This window comes from Strix uralensis, chromosome 10 (genome assembly GCF_047716275.1).
Source record: "Strix uralensis isolate ZFMK-TIS-50842 chromosome 10, bStrUra1, whole genome shotgun sequence".
Classification (NCBI taxonomy): Eukaryota; Metazoa; Chordata; class Aves; order Strigiformes; family Strigidae; genus Strix; species Strix uralensis.
In genome coordinates, this window is record NC_133981.1 from 19840017 (window position 1) to 19862057 (window position 22041).

Here is a 22041-nt window from a genome sequence, read left to right on the forward strand (position 1 = left end):
AACTACCCAGGTCCATGTCTCTATTATTTTTTGATAAATATGGTTAAAGAATATGTCATTATACACTATTTTTTGAAATTTGTTTTTTAAATTGATGTTTATTTAGTAATTTTTAAATTGTATTCATATTTTCTGAAACATTAAGATGGGTTCTTATTTTCTTTCCCTGGTTAATGAAAGCTAAAGATACCTAGAAAAATATTTAATGTACATGTCATGTTAGTGCTTATGAAAAGTGCAGATTCTTATGTATTCTTTTATATATCTACTTAAATCTAATAACATATGGTAATGTAGGATTTTTGCAGTGTATGAGTTACACAGATGGTACTTGAAATAGTTTCAACTCGGAGGAAAGTAATTCCTACAGTTGACTTCTTATTATAATCTTTGCAGTTAGGACTGCCTGTTCCATTGATGAATTGTGTAGTAGAGTAAGAATTGTGAGACAAGGAAATCTTTGTATGCAATATGAATCGGGGTTGGTGATTAAAGTGATTACAAGTCTTGCTTAATTAAAAAAATCTTTTAAAACACACAGCTTTTACGTTGCTGCTGAGCTTAATTTCCGATAAGGGCCGAAATAAAGATATCTTGAGGAAAAGTTGGCTAACAGGTTTTCCGGGCAGCTATGTAATAGCTATTTTTATGTCAGGAGTGAGCTAAAGTGCTATGCTTAGAAAAATTCACACAAAGATTCAACCCTCATATGTGTGTCTCTCTGTTTTTCCCCACCCTCTAGTGATATGCAGCTTCCGAGGAGCTGTACCGCAAGGCTTGGTCCTGGAACTAGGTGAAACTGTCCAGATCCTAGAGAAATGTGAAGGTAAGTGTAATGTCCAAGAAGGAATCCCATTTTCTATGTAAGAATGTACAAATATCTTAATCTAGCAGATTTTAATAAGTTGTCTGGAAATCATGATGCATCAGATCAAAGCACTTGAATAAAACCTAATCTGACCCACTTTCTTTAGGAATGGCTGAGTGCTGTTGGCACTAATCCAGTCTGATAGGGGGTCAGTGTGTTTTAAGTTAACCATCTGTCCAGAAAATCTTGAACCCTGACCTGATTATTGTGTTGTAATTGGGTCTTACAGTGAATTTTCATCATGTAAAGTATATAATCAGTATCTTTTTTTCTATTCTATATTTCCTCAGTATTACTGTTATGCATTTCAATTAAATTTATCAGTGTTTATTATTTAGAAACACATGAAAAATACTAGTTATGAAATAGATTAGCAAATCATTTGGGAACAATACTGGGAAAAAAGAATATGGGTTTAGGGGGGATTTCATTGCATTTATCTTCATGTGATTTTTTTGTACCTAAAGGAAATTGCCATTGTAAATGTTATAACTACAGTTCTTTCTTACATGGTTGGAGATGGCTGTGTGTGAATAAACTGAATGTCCTAATCCTCTGCTTTTTTCATGTGAATAGTGTGGCTGAAGTTGTTGTATTTAAAAGGAGAATGATTTTTATCCTAATGTTCAGGGTGAGCAAGTGGTGTAAAACATGTCTATTGAGAAGTAGGTTGCCAAGGTACAGTGTGAGTACATGTTTCACTATAGTCTGAGGTGGAATAATGTAACCTTAATGCTGAAGTGTTAAATTCAAAACCAGATCCACAAATTAGAATTCCAAATTAACATTCTACAAAGAGTTGTAGGTTTGGTTTTGTGTTTGGAGATGAAAAATTACTGTAAACTGAATAGTGTTAATGTTGCTACACAAACCTGCTGCATGCTTGTCAGAAGACTGCTTTTCTTCTCATGCCTAGAACTGTCTTTTTCTCTTGATGCTTTTTCTTGTACTCAGGTGTTTAGTTTGTTTACCTACTGGCTTAACTCTTCATGCTAATTTTTCTAGGAAAGTAGTAGCTGCTTCACCTACACTTGTAAAAAAATTTCTGTTGAATGAGAGTTTTGTAGTGCCATAGTGATGTTTAATGCATGAAGAAGCACGTTGTAAACATTACCTGTAGTATTATAGCTGCAAATTATAATGATTTTTTAAAAAACCACATCTGGTGTAATGGGCTAAGCCTTACTTGAGCACTGAGTGATTGTAGTCGTTCTACCAGGTCTTGTGAATTAGTACATTGTGCAAGCTCAGGAAAAATTTATTACTTTACATAGCATAGTATAACTCTAAGGTAAAACAGTGTTTATTGCTGAAAGCAGTCATAATATTTTCAAACCATTTCTGGTAATCAAGGAAGCTTTCAAAACTCTGGGAAATAAAAGCACAATCTCAAAGGAGCAGCTTGCTTACAGAAAAGCAAAAGGATAATCCAATGTCTCTTTACAGTGTTATAACAATTAGGCTCTGTATATTTCCTTTGCCAGTAGTTTTGAGGATGATTTCTCAAAGGCAATTCATGCCAGTCTTCAAATCACTGAGAAAGGAGGCCCTCAGACAGTGTTTTTCCTGGTTTGAAGGAGGTGTTTGTACAGAGTTTTTTTGGTTTTCTTTAAGCCCTTTATTGTGTCATTTTGGTTGAGGTATATCTTTACCATGGACTTCACATTTATGAAAAGATATATTAATTTTTATAATAACATCTGGAACTCCACAATATGAAACTCATCTGAATATTCAGATGGTCTGTGCTGTAGCTCTTGCATGTGTGAATTATGCAAAAAAAGCCCACTAAATGTGCAAAGTAGGTTCTTAAAAGAAAAAAAATAGTCATCGTTTAAGCATTCTTGTCTAAGTCGTTGTTTAACAAGGTCCTTGGTTTGCCTTGCAAATTTAGAATTAAACATACCTCATCTTCTACTTCTGCATTATTTGGTGGGGACTTTTTTGTCCAGACAAACTAGATAAATTAATGTTAACCCGTGCAAATAAGGATCACTGCTGTGGGAGTTGACTGAAGATCCATTGCTGTTTCAGCTTCACTTCTTAGAATAGTTTGTGCACAATTCTCTACAGTAGGGATTTTGCTGTCTGGGTTGAAAGGATTCACGTACATGCAAACCTTTTAGTGACGTGAAGAATGATTTTGGAGACTCACTGAAGAATTCAAGACTGACAAAGATTCAAATACTATCTATACTTCTGAATGTGCTTATTTTTAATCATAATGACTTATTGAATAGCTATTATTATTACAGAAGAGCAAGTGCTCTTTTGTAGTGACTGGTGTAAAAAGCACTTGCTGCATTTAGAGCAATTGAATGGAAGAGCAGGGGATTTTCTATAGCAAACTCTTTCGTACCTCCGCAGCTAGGTTTTATATAAATTTTCAGAGTAAAGGAACAAATATATATGCATACACACACATGTATATATATGCGTATTTGTCTCTTTAAGGATAATAAATATGAATACCAATTGATAACTTTAAAAAAATCTGGTTTTGTTGTGGTCGTCTATGCATTTTTTTAAACAAAATGCAATGAAATAGACATCTTTGTTATTACGGATCTTGTTCATGTGCTTGAAATTGAAACTTTTGAATTTCACTCAGCGTGCTTTCATACCAGGCCACAAATTGTCTGTATTGCTCTTTTCTAACCCTGTCTAAATCTGACAAATGCCTCCCACTGCCCCCTCCCCCAGTAATTCCATACGACAGGGTTCAAGCCTGACTTAGTGTTTACCTTTCCTCTGAAGCTACCAAAAGCTCCATCCATGTTGTCCTCAAACGTTATGCTGTCTCTAAAGCATGTGATGTTACTAGGGTGATTTTATAGTTACTGTTTGCATGAAGGACTCTGAGATCCTCGACTGGTCTCGCTCAAAGGTAACAAATATTCTTCAAGATATCAGTTGTATGTACACTTGTTTTCACAGCTTTTCCCTCTCTCTGTTCCCCTCTCCAAGCCCTTCCACTTCTGATCTTGCCACTGAGAGGGAATTGACACAGTAAGTGGTGTTCTCTGCTTTACATGCCATACATTGAGGAGGTGAAATGGTATGGCAATAGTATGCTGCCTATAAATGCTGAAAGAGAGTTTTCTTTTGTCAAGTGACAAAGCATGAGCATACTTATTGTTTGAAATACACGTGGACTGTGCGTTCTAAAGAACACCCCATTTTTCAAGTCATATGGCTATTGCCCTGCCTCTGGCAGTAGCTGTGAGTAACTAGTGGCATTCAGAGTAAATTCAGAATGTCTCTTGTCCATTTATTTTTATTGCTAGGGAGCAGTTTTCTTTAGATTAAAAATGCTACAACTTCAGTGACTTTAATTATTACCTTGAGACTCTCATATATTCACTGAAGAAAAGAAACACTAGCTCATGCCTGAAGCACCAGTTAAAAGAATATTATTTTACCCATGCAAATTCTGGTATTCACACAAGTATTTATTTACATGATTTTAGTGTGTGTGTGTGTTAATAATAGTGTTCTTAAGCCATGCATGTAATACATTTAAAGTTTCCCTCTGTTATTCCAGCAGTGACAGCATGGTTGAATGAAGGCTTTCCAGTATTTGGGATACTTAAGCAGCAGATACAGCCTGAAATTAAGGTTTTTTTGTTAAATTCTTGAAAAATTCAATGTACTTAAGAAGTGATATCTTTGCCACGTTTCCAAGTTGTACCATAGAGATGAGTGAGGAATCGCACTTCAGACTGTCACTGCTGTGGGAGCAGTGCAGGTTTCCTTCCACCTGGAGTTGAGAGCTGTCCTGTGGCTGGTTGGGCCAAACTGACTCGCTCCCAGTAATTTGGGTTTAACCTTAGAAAGATGCCTCCAGTGAGATATCCCTTTTCTTCTTTGCCTTTTTTCGTTTTTCATCCCTTTTCATCCCTTTTCCTCTTTGCCTTTTGTGGAGTGTGCCAGTGGAACTGAAGACTCTTGGACCCACACAGCTGCTGCGGAAGATCTTGCCTGGCAATTCAAACTAGTCTTTTGGAGCACAGGAATAGCTTCTTGATGGCCCTCTCTTTGGCTAACACCAAGATAAAACACATTCTCTCTCTTCTGCTTTTGTTGTGGCATCTCTGACTGCATTATTAGCATATTCCTGTGGCTCTGCTGGCATGAGGCTGCTCCCTGACGTGGCGTTGGCAGGCAAGGTTGGGTATTCATCTGCTGCTCGTCCTGTCCTGGCACTGCTCAGAGCATCAAGCTCAGAACAGAGTGGTCTTGGCATTGCGTGGTTTCGGCATCAAGAGGCTTTTGCTAAGCACTGTTACCATCCCTCTTCTGGGTCACTTTGAGTGCCTTTAGCTCTGCACAGCAGTTTATATACAGATTAAAAGGTAAAGGCAATTGTTTATTGGCTAGTATATGCAAAAGATAGCTTTCCTTCAGATTTGAGGGTTACTCACATTACTGCAAAGTATACTTATTTTGGTAGGACAAAGCTCAGTCTGCAGCTGATGCTACTTTATTTAACCCAGATATTTGAGCTTTATTTTCCCAAAAAATAGATCAATACCTTTCAATTAGGACTCTTGTTTTTTCTGCTACTGAGTGCTCAAAGGGACGAGCTTTTTCTATGTGACAGACCTCTTTTTGATTAAGTGGAAATCTAAAAAAGGTTACGAGGCGGCTTTTAGAAAGAATATCATGTTTTGTTCAAGGCACTTTCAAGTAAAGATCAAAAAACGTTGGTAGCTCTTCTAATCGCTCAGATTAAGAGAATGAGATGTGCAGGCCTGCCCCAGAGCTTCTCTTGCAATTTAACTAGGATTGATTGCACTATTGCTGAGACTTGTGAGCGTGATACATCTTTGGAGAGACTGTTTTTCAGTCTTCATCTAAGAGTACGCAGGTTTCTGTAATATGGCTTCAGCTTTCCCACACTATGAATTTCCAAATGTACAGGTAGCTGTAGGTGAAAGACGTGTTATCTACCTAAGCATTTTTTTGATATGTGATGTTGGTATATACATTCACAATCCATTTTTCTGACCTGGCTCTTCAGAGGCCTTGTTGAATTCTAGGGTTCAGAGGAGCTAAGCAGGAAGCCTAATACTTCTTATAGCAGAAGAAGCCCTAGAAACAAAGTGAAGGACAGACACTTTCTTGCATATATTGCTAAGTAATTTAGCTTTTATTACTGGCCCGCAAATAACCTACAGTGTGAATATATGTATAGACAATGCATTTTGAATAAAAAGTTATGAGCAAGTGGTGTTCTTAACGTGCGGGGGAACAGGCATAATGGCATACTTTTTGTTTTTTCTCCACTTTTATTACCATGGAAGTAATTCTTCTTGCAGCTCTTTGAGCGATTATTTGCTGTGTAGGGTATACAGAGGGCAGAGCTGTCGATCAGCCTACTCTTCACTTTTCTTAGCTTGTATCAAATATCGTTAGATGGTATTGAAAAAAGCAGCTGTAAAGGATTGTGGCTTTTTCCTGGGTTCTATGTTCCACCTTAGAAACATGATGTTTAGACTCTATGGTAGGTTTAGCTGGAATGAATCACTGTGCAGTGTGGCTGTATTGCTGCAGGTAGTCTGCTTGGTTTATCTACTGCACTGTGCGGTAGAATCCATGTAAAAGCAGAGTTGGATAGGGCTTTAAGATACAGTGACTTGTCCAGAGCACACTGGAATGGATATGATTTATTCCATTTTCTTCTACAGTACTTGGATGAAACCTTTGTCTTGGGCATACTGAGAATGTAAAGCATGAGGTGTTCAAAATCAGTTAGATTAGGAAAGTGTATGCAATTCCTGCACTGACAGTTTCTGCTTTACTGAGGCATTATGTCTATCATACTGTCGGTTTCTGTGAAGCAAACAAAAAGATTTGCACCTCTATTCATCAAAATTTATCAAGTACCTGGCTTTGTCATGACACTTACCCAGAAATACATGTCAGCACAACATTAAGATGGCCAAATGGCTGCATTCATCCCCAGCTTCTCACAAATGTTCAGATGGAACAGTGCTTTCTTTAGTCATTATTGTGCTATGGCGTAAGCAGTAGGCTCATCCTGTGCCTATCTTCCTGCGTGAACAAAGAAAGAGAAAAACAGTTTTCTTGCAGTGTTATCTGTATCACCGAAGGTATTTTTTGCTTGTTCTAGGATGTCTTGGTCATTTTATCTACTTTATTTTTGACTATGATGTAATACTTAAAATGCATCAGACCTGTTTGGGATATATTTCATGGTCTCTGTCTTATCCTGAATAGGATGTTGCTTAGAATGGTGGTTCTATTAGACTAATTTTTGGTGTTCTTACAGTAAATGATGTTATATGGTATGGAATATCCCTTTGGCTGATTCAGGTCAGCTGTCCCAGCTGTGGCCGCTCCCAACTTCTTGCCTACCCCTAGCCTGCTCGCTGGGTGTGGCACATTGGGTAAAAGAGAAAGCCTTCATGGTTACAAGCACTGTTCAGCAATAGTGGAAGTGTTGGTCTCTTACCAGCAGCATTTTAGCCACAAATCCAAAACACAGCACCAGACAGGCTGGTGTGGAGGAAGTTAGCTCCATCCCAGCCAGACCCAGTATGGTGATTCATTTTTTGAAAAACAGTTAGAATTATCTGTCTTCTTTTCCCTAGGTCATCCACTAGGTCAAGCAGTTTGAGAATATTCTTAGCTGTCAGGAAAGGAAATGGGGGGATGCACTGTGTGCATGAAGCACAGTCTTTATAGAGATTTGTAGGTGTTCTAGCTGTGGTCTTACACCTTAACTTCATCTGTCCTCAAATTCTTATTAGTTACTAATAATTACTAGATGGTAATCTGTTCAAATTGTGAATACTCATGATTGTTGTTTCGGATTAATTTATTCACAAAATTCTTGTCACTTCACAAGCCTTGTTTTTCGGCTTCTTCATTTTAAATCCCATCTTTTTCACCATTTCATTGAAGTCAGTACTCTTTAAAGGGCATGTATCACTAGAAAATGAATGCCATAATTCTAAAGTATTAACAATTAATTATTTGTAGTACAGTAACATCTAAAAACATTAGTCAATATTGAGGTCTGTGTAGTGCACTATTAGCTGAAGCACCTGCCTGGATTTGATGACTATCGTGATTAAATCCTCCAAAATAAATGTTTTTTAAAATATATGATTAGATCAATATTAATCTATTTAAGACTAATTCCAGAATGAAGGTTTAGTTCATTTTAGTGAATAATGCAGATGCAATTTTCTAAATGTGTTTTTAAAAAAAACGTTTGTACCTCTTCTCATAGCTTTTACTTTGAGATAACGAATGAGTTTTTGTGATGTTCATTGTAAGCAAATAAGGAATTACATCTTACAACTTGGTGCTTTCAGATTCTGGTGAGCTTTTCTTTCTAATGTGTCTTGCATGGAGTTGGAAGAAAGGATATGGTGTAGCACTCAAGGATATGTTGTAGTTGAGAACTGGCAATGTTAGGTTAATGGTTGTACTAGGTGATCTTCAAGGTCTTTCCAACCTAGATGATTCTGTGATTCTGTGAAACTTAAAATAGAGAAGGGGAATTCTAAAAATATTATACCACTCTGAAAAATTAAAAAGAAACGAAAACTAAGATCTGGAGAGCACAGTCTACAAGATTAAAGGGAAATATACCACTTTTCAAATTTATAAAAATACCTACAAAATGGGAAGTCGACAGAATGTTTTCCATATTCTCCAAAAGAAAAAATCCTGGATTCAAATAGCAGTGAAGAAAGTTCAGGTTATAATCTCCCCTTGACTTAAATATTTTAGGTTCTCAAGTACTATACCAAAATGTTACTGTTATATGCAGTTTTCTTGGCCAGTGTTGATCAGTGGAAGAAATTTCTTCTAAAAAGAAGCCTGTGCAACACTACCACTTTCAAACTGGTCTGTGTGGAGTAGGAGTAACAGAAATATACTCTGTTTCCTTGGAATATTGTGCAGAAATACCTTGGAATTCAGGTTTTGTGGAAGTTGTATAGATCATTTTCTACAGGCAAGGAGTGCTGTATTATTCAGTCCAGGTAATTAATCATTGGACACTTTAACAGACTAAACATCTGCAAGGAGAGGTTTAGAGACTTTGCTTGGATGAGCTAGATGATTTCTCAGGGGTCTTTCCATTCCTGTTGTGTACAACTCTGTAAACATACCTTTTCGGCTTTGAAGATTTGTTTTGGGATTAAGAACAGGAAACTCAAAAATAAGGTAGTTTTTTGGAAGTGTTTCATCCCCTGCCCTGCACATCTAAATCATTAATAGACACCTGCTTTATTGGGTTTTGTTCTAACTTTTACAGTTCTGTTCACAAACTTAGATAAAACCACTTTTTTTTTTTACTGAGAAGTTTACTGAGAAGTTTGCCATTTTACATTTACTGAGAAGTTTGCCATTCCGTTTGTCTTAAAGCTTAAAATGTATGTTTATTCCTAAGGTACAGACTCCTCGAATATAGAAGTTAGCAGCATGCTGTATTTAATATTGGTAACAATGAATCACAGGATAAATGCATTTATTTTTTTCTGTGACCTTAAAAATATGTAGCATCTGTTACTCAAAAGCAGGTGTTGGAGGCACAGTTGTGTGGAGTTTCAGAAATTACTCATTTTAAGGATCTGTATGTGGTGTTTGTGCATATATGTTTATATTGATATGATTGCTGTGAAGCATGATCAACTAAGAAATAAATTGAAACCAAAATTTTATTTTTTAATATAAGCAATAATTTCATGGGAAAATAAATCTTTGTTATGTTCTATCTTCATGAGAAGTGTGAGAAGGTTGTGTAATAAAAAAGATGGATTTTCCATACTAAGATTTGCAAATGTCTTAAATTCATTATTTTCCTTTATATTGACTCAGATTTCATTTAAAAAAATAATAATTCAAGACTAGCAGGCTGTCTTTAACAAATTCAAGGCCCTCTTCCCCACTTCTGAGCCTCTAAATAAGACTCATATCATAATTCAGCCAAATATGAAGTCCTTTTTCCAAGACATACAGAATACACAGTTATTTTGTTCTGTTCTTCTCCATAGCAAATTACTGACAAGTTTTCCTAGTGCTCTTTTAAATGCTGCAGATACTAAATTATATCTGTCCTCTGCAGGGGAAGGAGGAAAAAAAAAAGTAGGAAGTTGCTGGAAAACCTAGAGGAATTTTTATGGAAAGTGGATTTAGACTATATGAAATTGTTGGGTTTTGGCAAGTTTGAGTTGTTGCCTGTCTGAATACTGGCTGCAGCAGATAGAAGCGTGATGTGCAGGCAGTTGAACTTGCTGATGGTGTAGTAGCTGGGCCTGGCCAACTTTGCCCACAAATTTCTGATGTCCGGGGGTGGCCGGACCTCCTCCATAGAGCTCGCACCCTGGCACTCTTCATTGCCCGTGATCCTGTTCCAGGCTCAGGTCATAACGGTTAGCTTTATGTTGTGGGGCTGAAGCATTAGACCCAGATAGGAGGACAGCAGCATATTTTTAACAAGAATTCAAGGCAGTTTTGTGTGTCTTATGGAGTGGAACAGCCAGCTCATCCACAGTGATGACTGAAGTGTGCTCCTTTTCCACTGTTAAACTGGATGGTGTTTTCAGCCCTTTTTTCCTGATTAATCTTGCATGGAGTGACATTACTTTCACCTGTGTAAAATAGGAGTAATTTGGTTCTGCTCTTTAACTTGTAGCTTTTGCAGCTTTGGCTTTTACTCCTGATTTATTGTTCTGTCTGGGGGTGTTAACTGATAGGGGATACAAGAATAATTGGGTTTGTGAAATTAGATCCTAAAGTCTGTTCTCTAGTCTCACAGACATACATAAGACCAGACATGTGCAAAGAATTGATATTTGTTTAAACAATATTAGAAATGTATGATAATGACTTTTCCTGTCTTTAAAAGGACAGGTTTTTGAAGTCTGGAGATTTTGTTAAGATACACATTACAAAGACTCATGTACCACCAGCGTGTAAGAAAAACGTTCAGTACAGTTACTGCAGGAGCACTGAATGCATCTTTGCCACAGTGGCTAATGATTGTGAGCACAGTGACTAAGTATACTAAGCTGCTTTTATTCCTGGTGGGAAGGAGCATTCCGGGTTATTAATTGCTTGTCATCATTGCAGAGCAAAAGAATAATAATAAAAAAACCCAAACTGAAACAAAAAAACCCTTTAAAAAGTTTGACCTATGTGAGGCATAGCTGGTTTTTGAAATGATCTCAGTAACTGCATAGTTTTCAGTCATTTGCTTCTGTCTAAAGTAAGCAATGCCACAAATTAATATAGTGTGTTTTGTCTGGTTTTAGGCTGGTACAGAGGTGTTTCCATTAAGAAGCCCAATGTAAAGGTAAGTGTGAATACCTTTTTTTTTTAATCTAGTGTAAGAATATATCTGTTTTGCTGTTGAACCCAGTAAACTTTTCCTTACCCTGAGGATTTTACTTCTCTAACTCTTTTCCTGTGGGAGGATTGGATTTATTTGCTAAATTGAGAGAACAGCACTCATTAGTCACCCAAAGGATCAGAAACCTTCCTGACATGTAACATGTAATCTTTCCAGCATTTATAAATCTCATCCAATTTGATCCTCTCCATGCTACTCCCCTAAGAAAAGCATAGATGGGTGATCTTGCACTGCTTAATTCAGGATTTTTAAAGAACACATTTAATAATTTACATTATTAATCTAAGACAACTTTGAAAAAAGTTTGATGAAAAAGGGTACTGTAAGTTTGTTCTTTTTTTCAAATTTTTAAAGTTTAACCACTGTATTTGATTATTTTCCAGTCATATCCCTGTTTTGCTCTTGGGGAACTTTTTTGGCTGTTCTGATATGAATTTTTTGTGAGTGCATGTATATTTTTGTAAACATGTAAATAGTTGCTTCTATGTAAGCATCACTTCATTGTCTTTTGGTTTAAATATACCTTGTATTTAAAGAGTACCAGATTCCTCATTTTTACCTGTATTATGGAATATAATGTTACCCATATTACGTTTTCATGACTATACTACTTTTTAATGGAAAAGCCTACATTCATTGTGTGTTTATTGGTACGTCTGCTTGTGTATATGTTCAGTTTTGACAGGAGAGCACTTCAAGCCTTCCTTGGTTTCTTAGGTAACCAGCACAGGATCACAGAAATAAACAGCATTAACTGGAAGTGAACCAAACAAGAAACTGAAGTAGCAGTTCTTCGTTTTCCAGATTATTGTGTGCCTGAAAGCATGCACATTTACTTTTTTTCCTGATGAAGCCATTCCTGTTAGATTCATCTTTCTTCCTTCTGCGATTTCAGTCTTGCCTATCAAAAAGAAGGATTTTTTTCTTAGCATTTTGAATCATCTTTACTTAGTATTCCTTTCAACCCGTCCATGAAAATTTTTCTTCCTAAATTGTACAGTTTTAAATCTCAGAAAATTTAAAGCCCACAGTCGATGACTGACATTTTTGTCAGAGGCTGTCAGCTGGTTTTTAACCTGAAGATTACCGATGCTGATCCTGTATTCCCCACTGAAGTGCAGGCTTACCGTTATTACACACACAGTTTGCTCTGAGGATTCAGGACTGTGCATTTTACGGAGATAATGGAATGCTATGAAAAGTTTGGTTTAAATGCCCTCTTTTCCCCATGTCTCATCACCAAGAACACAATGGCACAGGCAAGGTTAGAATCCAGCCGTCATGGGAACAGCAAAAGGCAAATAACCAGAGCTAACCCAAGTGGGTTTAAACAGCTTTTTGTTGAAAGGAGGGAGGAAAAGAATAGCTCCAGGGTATGCAAGTAATAGAATACTTCTTTCCTTAGTGAAAGATTGGTAATTGGGGCTAGGCACAAATTTGGTGGTGGGCTTTTTGTTTTGTTCCTTTTTTAAACCTACACCCTTGTCATCTTATGTGATGTAGCGTACCGAAACAGAGGCCTGGGCTGGAAGCATACTGGTGCTATGCTGCAGACTGTATAATAGCCACTTTTCTGGCTGTCCCGGCTAGCTTACATCTCTCTGGTAAATGTTCCTGGTAGTTACATCTGTTAGTCATTCCTTTCTGCTAACTGCCAGCTGTTCTTTGAATTCTTCCTACTTGTCACACCTTTTTCCTGCTTGCTCATCACCTGTTAGTGGATTATGGGGCTCACACAGTCTTTGCAGTAGGAAGACAGTTGACTACACTTAAATATTTTTTTTTTAAATCAATCTTGTCCCTACCAAGGCAACTGCATAGGATTAGTGACACCTTTTAATTTGGTCCTAGTTGACTTACCCGTGATTTTTATACCAGGGCATATTTCCCATACAACACTGTTTCTGAATACTTCAGAAGTTTTGGGGAATGAAAAGTACTCAGCCTGCATCTTTTATTACATTTTTATTTAATAGACTTGCAAAACTTCCTTATTAAGAAATTGGTCTTTCAAGATGGAGTCTTGATTCAGTGTGCTGTCCTGTTCTAATATGGATTAAAATGATCAATTGCGACTGATTTGAATGTTGACTTTTGACTGTGGCAGCTTCTTTGATACAGCATTAGACTTTTAGGGGTTTTTTAATAGCTATATAGGCAATTATTTATTGTGGCTTAGGATTTAAATGCTAAAAATTGCAAATATATTTTTCAAACTTACAAACTTTTTTCTCTTGCAGGGGATTTTTCCTGCAAACTATATCCACTTGAAAAAGGCAATCGTCAGTAACAGAGGGTGAGTATTTTTCCTTCTTGCTAAGAAGCTGCAGTGCTTCTCATCGAGAAGGGAATCTAAGAAATAGTTATTAAAACTAACAGAATGGTTTTAGTTCATTGTGTCTTTTGTGTTTATTAGGTTTTGAAAATTAAATGTAGTTCTAGAGAGCTTTAGGGTTTTTTGTTTCTTGATATAGCAAGAATCAATTCTGTTGGTTACTCCTGTTCACTTTTGCTCATAAAGTTGTAACACACACATGTGAAAGAACTCTGTTTACATTTTTCATTTGTGCTTGCATTCTCACTGGCAAAATTCTGTATGTTCCCATTTGTTACGGAGGCACCAGTATGTAGAAATCGGATCTTGTGTATCAACAGATTTTCACTGAGACATAGCTGACAAGGTAGCTATGTTACTTTGAAACTTTTCAAAAGGATCCAAGAATGGCTGAAGTACACTCTGCTGAAAATATGTTACCTTCACTGTCTCTGTATATAGTTCATATGTTGCTAGAGGTAGGTTTAATTTAGTTAATGTGAATAGCAATGCTGATGGCGACATGAGGTCAGAGATTTTGCTATGTGCAGCCTATATAACCTGCAGAGTTGCCTGGGAGATTAACTGAGACTACTGAAATCAATATCTTGTGTCTTCACTGCTGCTCTTATCTGCGTATTCTAGATTAAGGTCACTGTGGGGAGATTTATAAATGCAGCATTTCAGTGACCCAAGGCAACAAATTAAATGTGAAAGATAAAACATATTAAGTAGCATTTAGAGAAGTACCTGTAGAAAAATGTGACTTCTCATAGTCTTGAATTGTATATTTATCCTGAAAGGGACTGAGGAAATATTGTAAGGGCAACTGTAATACTGATTCTTCATAACTTTGGGGTGTAATAAAATTATATATATAGCATAGAATGACTACTCCTAATGTGTACTCTCCTTAGGGAGAAGACCAGTTTCCTGTAAACTGTAGTTAATTAATACTTGATGTTAGTTCAGAACTTGTAAAGGCCAACTAGTTCAGGATATTTAGATACTTACTAGGAAGGCTGATGTACTTTTTAAAAATAAATATCAAAGGCTGGTATACCAATTGATACAACAGAATGTAATACAGTTCTGAACCAGAGATCATGTTTATTTCATCGTTTGGTAAAAGAAATTCTGTCCCTGTATTTAAAAATATATTCAAAGTACCAGTTTAAACACTTGTGAAATTATAGCGCATGGTATATAGTGTTCTTATATTTGAGTCATAGACCTGAAGTAATGTCATCAATATGTGGGTATAATGAAGTACAGGGTTATAGGAATGCAAAGCATTGAATTAACATGGTTTAATGTAGTCCTGATGTGCATTCTCTTTAAATCCAACCATACCGTTGAAGGCTAGTCTTCCAAAATGTTTTATTTTTCACTGATGACAAAAGTCTGTAAATCCACTTTAAAAAATAATCTTCAGAAGAATGTCTTTCTTTGGTTTTGATTGTTCCCCCCTTATTAGCTAAAGTGTATTGTGTGATTCCTTTTGATTCTTTAGTTTTCTGTGATTTCTAAAAGGAATGTTGAACTGTTTTGAATCCCTTCCCTGCAATGGCATTTTACAGAGATCTGAAAAGAACTGAGTTTTCAGCTAGAAAGGGTTGTCAGATCATTTTTAATGTCATTAATGTCAAGCAAACTTTTGATGATACAAATCAGAATTTTTGTTTAACCACTATAATGATCTTTGAATATGAGCTAAAGAATAGGTGTTGGGATTTTCATCATATTCTTAGTGCCATACTTCAGATCACAAGCATGCTCTGTGGAGCTTTGTTAAAGCATAAATTGAGATTTCCTAGTCTTACTGTAGCCAAATTTAAAGCAAACCAAAAAACAACCAATAAAAAAACCCCCCAAACCAAAAACCAAACCAAAATATTGCAGGAGTAGAACAGAGCACAGTCTCAGATGCCAAGTGTCTGTCAGTGTTTCAGTTTCTCACAACAAAATGTTGCAATAATAAGGTCACTGATACAATAATAGAAAAAATTGTGACCTGTCTTAGTCTCCTGGTATGTATGTATGGATATGAATAAGTGCTTTCTGGTCGCAGCTTTAGTGGGTTGAATGCATACCTGGTATGACTATGACAGGTTTTTAAATAGTGATGTTTCTAGTATATGTGTATTTTGGATCTTAATATAAGAGTTACTTCTGTCACTGATGCGAATATGAGTTTTTAGTAGTTTGGAAATGAAGAATTGAAGCTTTGGTTTTAAGTTTTCTGTTCCAAGAATCCATAGAGACATACAGTGACAACTTCATCATCCTCTCCCCCATTGCTTGTTACTTTTGGCTTCAGCTAATGTGGCACAATTATTTCTAGTAAGAATTTTCAAAAGGGAAATATTGCCATGGAAGTGTGTGGCTTTTTAAAAATGATTAACTGTGTTCTCTTTAAGGAAAAAAAAAAAAAAAAAAAGCCCAAACCAAACAAACCCACAAAAAACCCAACCAACCAAAAAAACCAAAAACCCAACACCTTTCAGAATTATTTACATTTCATTGTTCACATATTTACTTGGTAGCACTCATTTAACTCTGCACAAAGACCAGAAGAAATAGCCTAAACTGGTTATGGAATGGGGAGTTTGTAGCTTCCCTTCAGGAGAATTTCAGAATAACTGTATGCACAGTTGTACTGCTGAGGAGGAAGGGGGGTGATTCTCCTTCATGGTTTTGGATGTGTTGCAGAGGCTGTCTCTCACTTGACACTACTTGTCCCAGACCACCTTTTGAGCTGGTGTTTTTTCAGTACCGCTGCTTTAGGTCTTATGGAAAATTGTCCTGATATGCTGTATTTCAGAAATGTGTTGGATTTTTTTGTTGTTTTTGTTGTTTGTTTTTTTTTTAATTCTTCCTCTTTTTTTAAAAAAATGCTGAAAGAGCAAAAGCTTGAAATAGACCTTCTGACACTTGTTTCAGTAATAGCATTCAACATAAAGAGCAAGTAAAGGTGCTAATGGCTCGGATAATGTAATGGTATTATAATACATACATTAGTTATCACATTCTTGCATTTCAGTGTGATCAAATAGAGCTATGCTTTGCTGACATGAACCTGCTTGAGCAGGTCCAAAGGATGCCACAAAGATGCTCAGGGGGCTGGACACCTATGAGGACAGTCTGAGAGAGGTGGGCTTGTTGAGCTTGGAGAAGAGAAGGCTCTGGGGAGACCTTATTGTGGCCTTTCAATACTTATAAGAAAGATGGGGACAGACTTTTTTGTAGGGCCTGTTGTGACAGGACAAGGGGTAATGGTTTTAAACAAAAAGAGGGTAGATTCAGACTAGATATAAGGAGGATATTTTTTAGACTGAGGGTGGTGAAACATTGGCACAGGTTGCCCAGAGAGGTGGTAGATGCCCCATCCCTGGAAACATTCCAAGTCAGGTTGAACAGGGCTCTGAGCAACCTGATGTAGCTGAAGATGGCCCTGCTCCTTGCAGAGGGGTAGGACTAGATGGCCTTTAAAGGTCCCTTCCAACCCAACCTGTTCTATGATTCTCTTTTAATGGGTATGGAGGATCTTGACCAAAAAGGGACAAGTCCTATTCTTTTGATTAGAGGATAGCTTACTCGGGTTTCATATGCAATACTGAAAAAGTCTTCTGGATAGGGAAGGTTAGATCTTTTGGGTAGTTAGTGATATTGGCTAACATATTAATTGATGGAGAAAAAAGGGTTGGCTTAGAGGGAAAGGACACAAACTGTGAAGGACCCTGGTTTACAGGGAAGTTAATTTAACATGCTATAATCATGAAAACTGTTTTCATTGACCTTGATTAGAATGAAATTATATATTTTGAACAGGTAACTAGGAAATGCTTCACATAAACTGATTCTTGTGGAATGTAATGGAGTAACAGTTGATATGAATCTGGAGTTGCTTCAGTGTTAAAACAGACAAAATGTTCCTCTTCAGATATTTTTCTTTGTGTTGAACAAATTCAAGCTCGAGCATTTTACAAATTACTATGCTGACATGTACTTCTTTTTCTACCTTTTCCTGGGTACCTTTCCTAATTTTTTTCCTCTCTTCTTGTATAGGCAATATGAAACAGTTGTTCCACTTGAAGATTCTGTTGTGACTGAAGTCACAGCGACACTGCAGGAATGGGCTGTGCTCTGGAAACAGCTGTATGTGGTAAGAACAGTACTCTTCTCATACTTTGCTTCTCAGATATCTTGGGAGATATGTTGCTTGCATTTCAGTCCATTAGGAAAAAATCCTAATCAATGTAAGAATTGTTAGATTCATTTTATCTAGTGGGGAGTTTACTAACTGCAGAATCACTGATGATGTGAGGTTCGTGTGGGCTATGATGGAAATTTCAGTGGTTTTGAAATTCTGCCTTCAGATCTGAAAGCTTCATTGTTTAAAAACCCCCAATTTTAAAACATTCTTCAATATGTAAGAAATAATATATGTGTTTAGTAACACAAAATGGAAGACTTCTCTAAGTCCCATGAAAGACTTCAAAGAATTATTCAGGGCAGTCTGTATTTGTTTTAGCATCTAGAGTTTGAAAGAGGAAGAACTTGGGGATCTTCTTGTACACTTATTCCTTCATCTGTTAAAATAAAACACTCAAATGTATTGAATTTTAAACTCATCTATTTTATATAATTTTCATTTGCTGCTATAATGTCATCTACTTCTGCTTTCATCTTTGTTCTTACCTTACTTTTTAATGGCCAATTCTCACAGAACAGCAAATAAAAAATGTGCACATTGGAAAGTATTTTTAACTTCTTTTAAACTCATTTTAGCTTTTTAGCTCAGTAATTACAAGCCATAACTGCAGAATTAGGATCAAGAACTATAGGTGGTACAAGCATGAATTTCCTTTTTTTCCTTACTTTAGAGAGATGCATCTACATAGAGGTGCAGTAGCTTTGTTTCCCTATTTAAAGCTGAAGTGACAGTAGTTAGATAGCTAGGAAATAAAACTGGAGAAGATCCAACTAATGAGTGCGGTGTATCTCTGGCATAACCAGCCATGTTCTGTACTTCCTTCAAAAAGCAATCAAGTCTATTTTGAAATTAGTTTTACTTCTGTTGCTCCCACTTCTTCTGTAGGGATCATATGCCTCTGAAGAAATTTTCTTGGAAAGTAGCATCCAATCTAATTGGGGGGGGGGGGGGCATGGCACATGGTATGTACACTTTTTTATACCACTCTTACACCTAGTACTCTCTTTTTTTTTCCATTTCAAGTACTCTGGTGTATGTGAATAAAGGAATTTTTCTGTTTTCTTCCTGCAAGATTTTCTCTCTCCCCAGTGTCAGATGAAGAAGACAACAGTAATACTGACAATAGTATTGAATTGGAGGAAGGGGAATCATTTTACCTACGAATGAGATACACTTCCTTTCTACTAATGTGTTTCTTTTTTATTGTTAAAACTAGTTCCTGGAGGGGAGGGAGAGAGAAAGCTCTAGCTATAAACTTTCACTTAGTGATTTTTCTTTCTGGGACTGCTTTCTATTGTAGCTCATTATACTTATAACATTGCACACAACATTATTGTATTCTTAAATACAGGGGAAAGAATTTACTGTTTTCATAGAACTATGGAAGGAGGCATCTGTTCCATGACAGGAAGAAATTGTCAGAAGGTCAGAGTACAAAATAAATTGTTTTGTGGTGGTTTTTTTCCTGAAATTAGAAAAAAAAAAAATTTTCTAATACAGAAATAATCAGAAAACTCTTTAGGTTGGAAGAGACCTCTTGAGATCCTCTAGTTCAACTGCCTTCTCAAGTAGGGTCAGCTAGACCAGGTTGTCCAGGACTATATCCAGTCAGGTTTTGGGTTTGTTGTGAGTGGAGACTCCACAGCTTTCCTAGACAAAGTTGTCAGTGTTGGACCACCTTCAGTGTTTTTTTTATGTTCAAGACTACTGATGTAGTATCATAGCCTTTCTGATGTGAAAGAACAATATACACCATTGTTAGGTGGGTAACAGAAATTTATCCCATTTACAAAGTATAAATTTGAAACCTGAGGAAGTGTGTACAGAGGTGTATAAATGGATGTGTCAGTGCTGGGATTAGGATTTTATAAATGGTATTCAGGCTAGAAGCTATGCTGTAAGGTCGTATCTTAAAATGTATTAAGAGACTAAATAGAAATACTTGGTTGTTGTTGGATCAGCACCAGCAGAAACTTTTATTATTCCTCAACTGTAATAAGAATCATCTAAGAAATCTAGTTAATGTTATTTATCATGCTATTGTGTCTAATCAGCTTTGTATAAAAGTTTCTCACTGTAGGGAAAGTTCAAACTCTAGTTACTAGATGCTTTCAGTAGGTCAGTACCTGTAAACGGTAACAGTAGGCACTTCATTATTTAGTAGTATTACACTGAAAGACAACCGCAAAACAAAATGTACAGCATCTCTTGATACCTCTGAATAGGCTGAAAAGTTCATCTCATGCTTTTTGGCAGACATCTTACTTGTATTATGGCTTGAAAGACCAAGTTCATTTCAACTAAAAATTGCAAGAAATTGCTTTAGTAATATAATTGCGATATGTATTTTCCTTTCAGTTAAACAATAGGAACTGGAATGTAATATCCAGGAAGCCTAGAGCAATTAAAACACTGCCTGAAGAGGGATCCTATGTTGTTCCAAGATAAAATAGCTCAGATGACAAAAAATAGGAGGGAGTAGGACAACAGTGAGAAGTGGAAGAGCAAAGTGAAGCACAACCTTGGGAGAGACAGTTGTAGAAAATTAGTTTGTGTAAAATATTGGCAATCTTCCTCAGTTCCTTCTGACCACAGAGAGTCCATGCTATTACTAGGAAGAAACTGTGCTTGGGGAAGCTTGAATAGGTTTGAGTTATAAGAGCTTTGCAGTAATTTTAGTTTTGTATGTCTTGAAAAGATTAGCCTGAGTTCACTATACTACACAGGGCTATGATATTCTTGTAATTTTTGCTATCAAGGTGAAAGCAAAGTGATAGTCTTAGTAGAACTAGAAACTGAGACTCTGGAGAAAAAGGCATTTGTGTGCAATGAGTTCATAAAGGAAGGACTGTGCCTAAAATGAATTTGAAATAAAGATGTATGGTGTGTTATTTGCTTTAATGTAATATCATGTTATGTTCTGAGTAGTTGGATTCTGATATTATAACCCTTTAAATGCTAACAGAGCAGTAAGATTTTTGAAAATGCAGGGGGTTTCTCTCAAATTGGAAAAGGATATAAAGAATACTGGTATGGAAGCTATCAGAATTTGTTATTTATATTGGGTAGGTTTTGTAGCAGTAATGATAAAATTCTGTGCCTACCTAAAAATCACCTTTTTTTGTTATTGAGTAATCGGTACTAGAACTTATTAAATATTTAATATTTTTAAAGGAGAAAAGATGTTAAGACTTTTTTTGGTTCTGGGGACAGACTTCTTAGCAGGGCCTGTTATGATAGGACAAGGATACTTATCCTTTCTCAGTATTACAAAGGCTTATAAACAAAAGATGCCCTTCCCAAATATTGTACTTAATATGGAGAGGAAGAGGAAAGAAAAGTAAGATTATTATTGATACCACTATGGGAGGCTGAGCTTATTCTTGTGACTACTCCAAAGGCACAAGGAAGAGAAAAACAGAAAAGCAAGAACAAACCTTGGGGAGACTTCTGTAGGCATAGGTGTGAATAAAGATGCAAAACTGCATTTGTTATTGTGAAATGTATGTCTGTGGCTCTCATGTAGTTGCCCAGACCAGTGTATGACTTCCATCGAGACAGCAAAATAATACCAGTAAGGAAGATAACTTTCTCTCTTACCTTGTATGTGTTGATAAGATTTGTTATTTTTATACTACTTCTAAATAAAGGATCTGCAAGTTCTCTGTGAGCTTTTGTTAATTAGGTCAAAGAAGACTCCTGTGAGTTAAGTCAGCTAAAGAGATCACTGAAACTCACAGTTGGAGCATAGTAGCTATTTTAACAGTAAAAAAAATTCCTCAGAGTTTAAGATGTGATGTGAGGACTATTTCTGTTGAAATAGCAGATGACTGTAGAGAGACCAAACATAATTGCCCAATTTAAAATTTGGTCAGATCAATAAAGGTAATTTGCTATTTTTATGCAGAAGGGGAGTGGCGGAACAGCGTGGAGTGGCTTCTCATTTAGTTTTAGAAGTAAGACCTAATGACATTGGACATAGATGGAATTTTTGCCAGCTGAGTCTGAAACAAATTTCCTGTTGGCTCCTTTTAAATTTTCTGAGGATCCTATCAAGGAAAAGAGTGGGTAAAAGGAGTTGGTGCAATCAGAACTATCTGATTTGGGTGTTTTAGGGTGTCCCTAAAATTGAAGTATTAGTTCAAAACTTGTCTTAAAAAAAATGCCATTCACTGAATCACTAATATAGTTTACTGTTGTAGTGAAGTATTTTGAGCCATTTTTATTTAGTGAGATGCCTTTTGCTTCAT

At 36.4% G+C, this 22041-nt stretch overlaps 1 protein-coding gene across 18 annotated transcripts in view; it reads left to right on the top strand.

Annotated features, from left to right (window-relative positions):
* The window catches only part of DOCK3 (dedicator of cytokinesis 3), a 220724-nt gene that overhangs the window by 19741 nt on the left and 178942 nt on the right, over positions 1 to 22041 (top strand). For all 18 annotated transcript variants that reach the window (XM_074879567.1, XM_074879577.1, XM_074879568.1 and 15 more), the window contains exons 2-5: positions 743 to 826; positions 11164 to 11204; positions 13502 to 13557; positions 17644 to 17740. In XM_074879567.1, coding sequence (XP_074735668.1) covers positions 743 to 826; positions 11164 to 11204; positions 13502 to 13557; positions 17644 to 17740 — 278 coding nt within the window. The remainder of the gene's footprint in view (positions 1 to 742; positions 827 to 11163; positions 11205 to 13501; positions 13558 to 17643; positions 17741 to 22041) is intronic.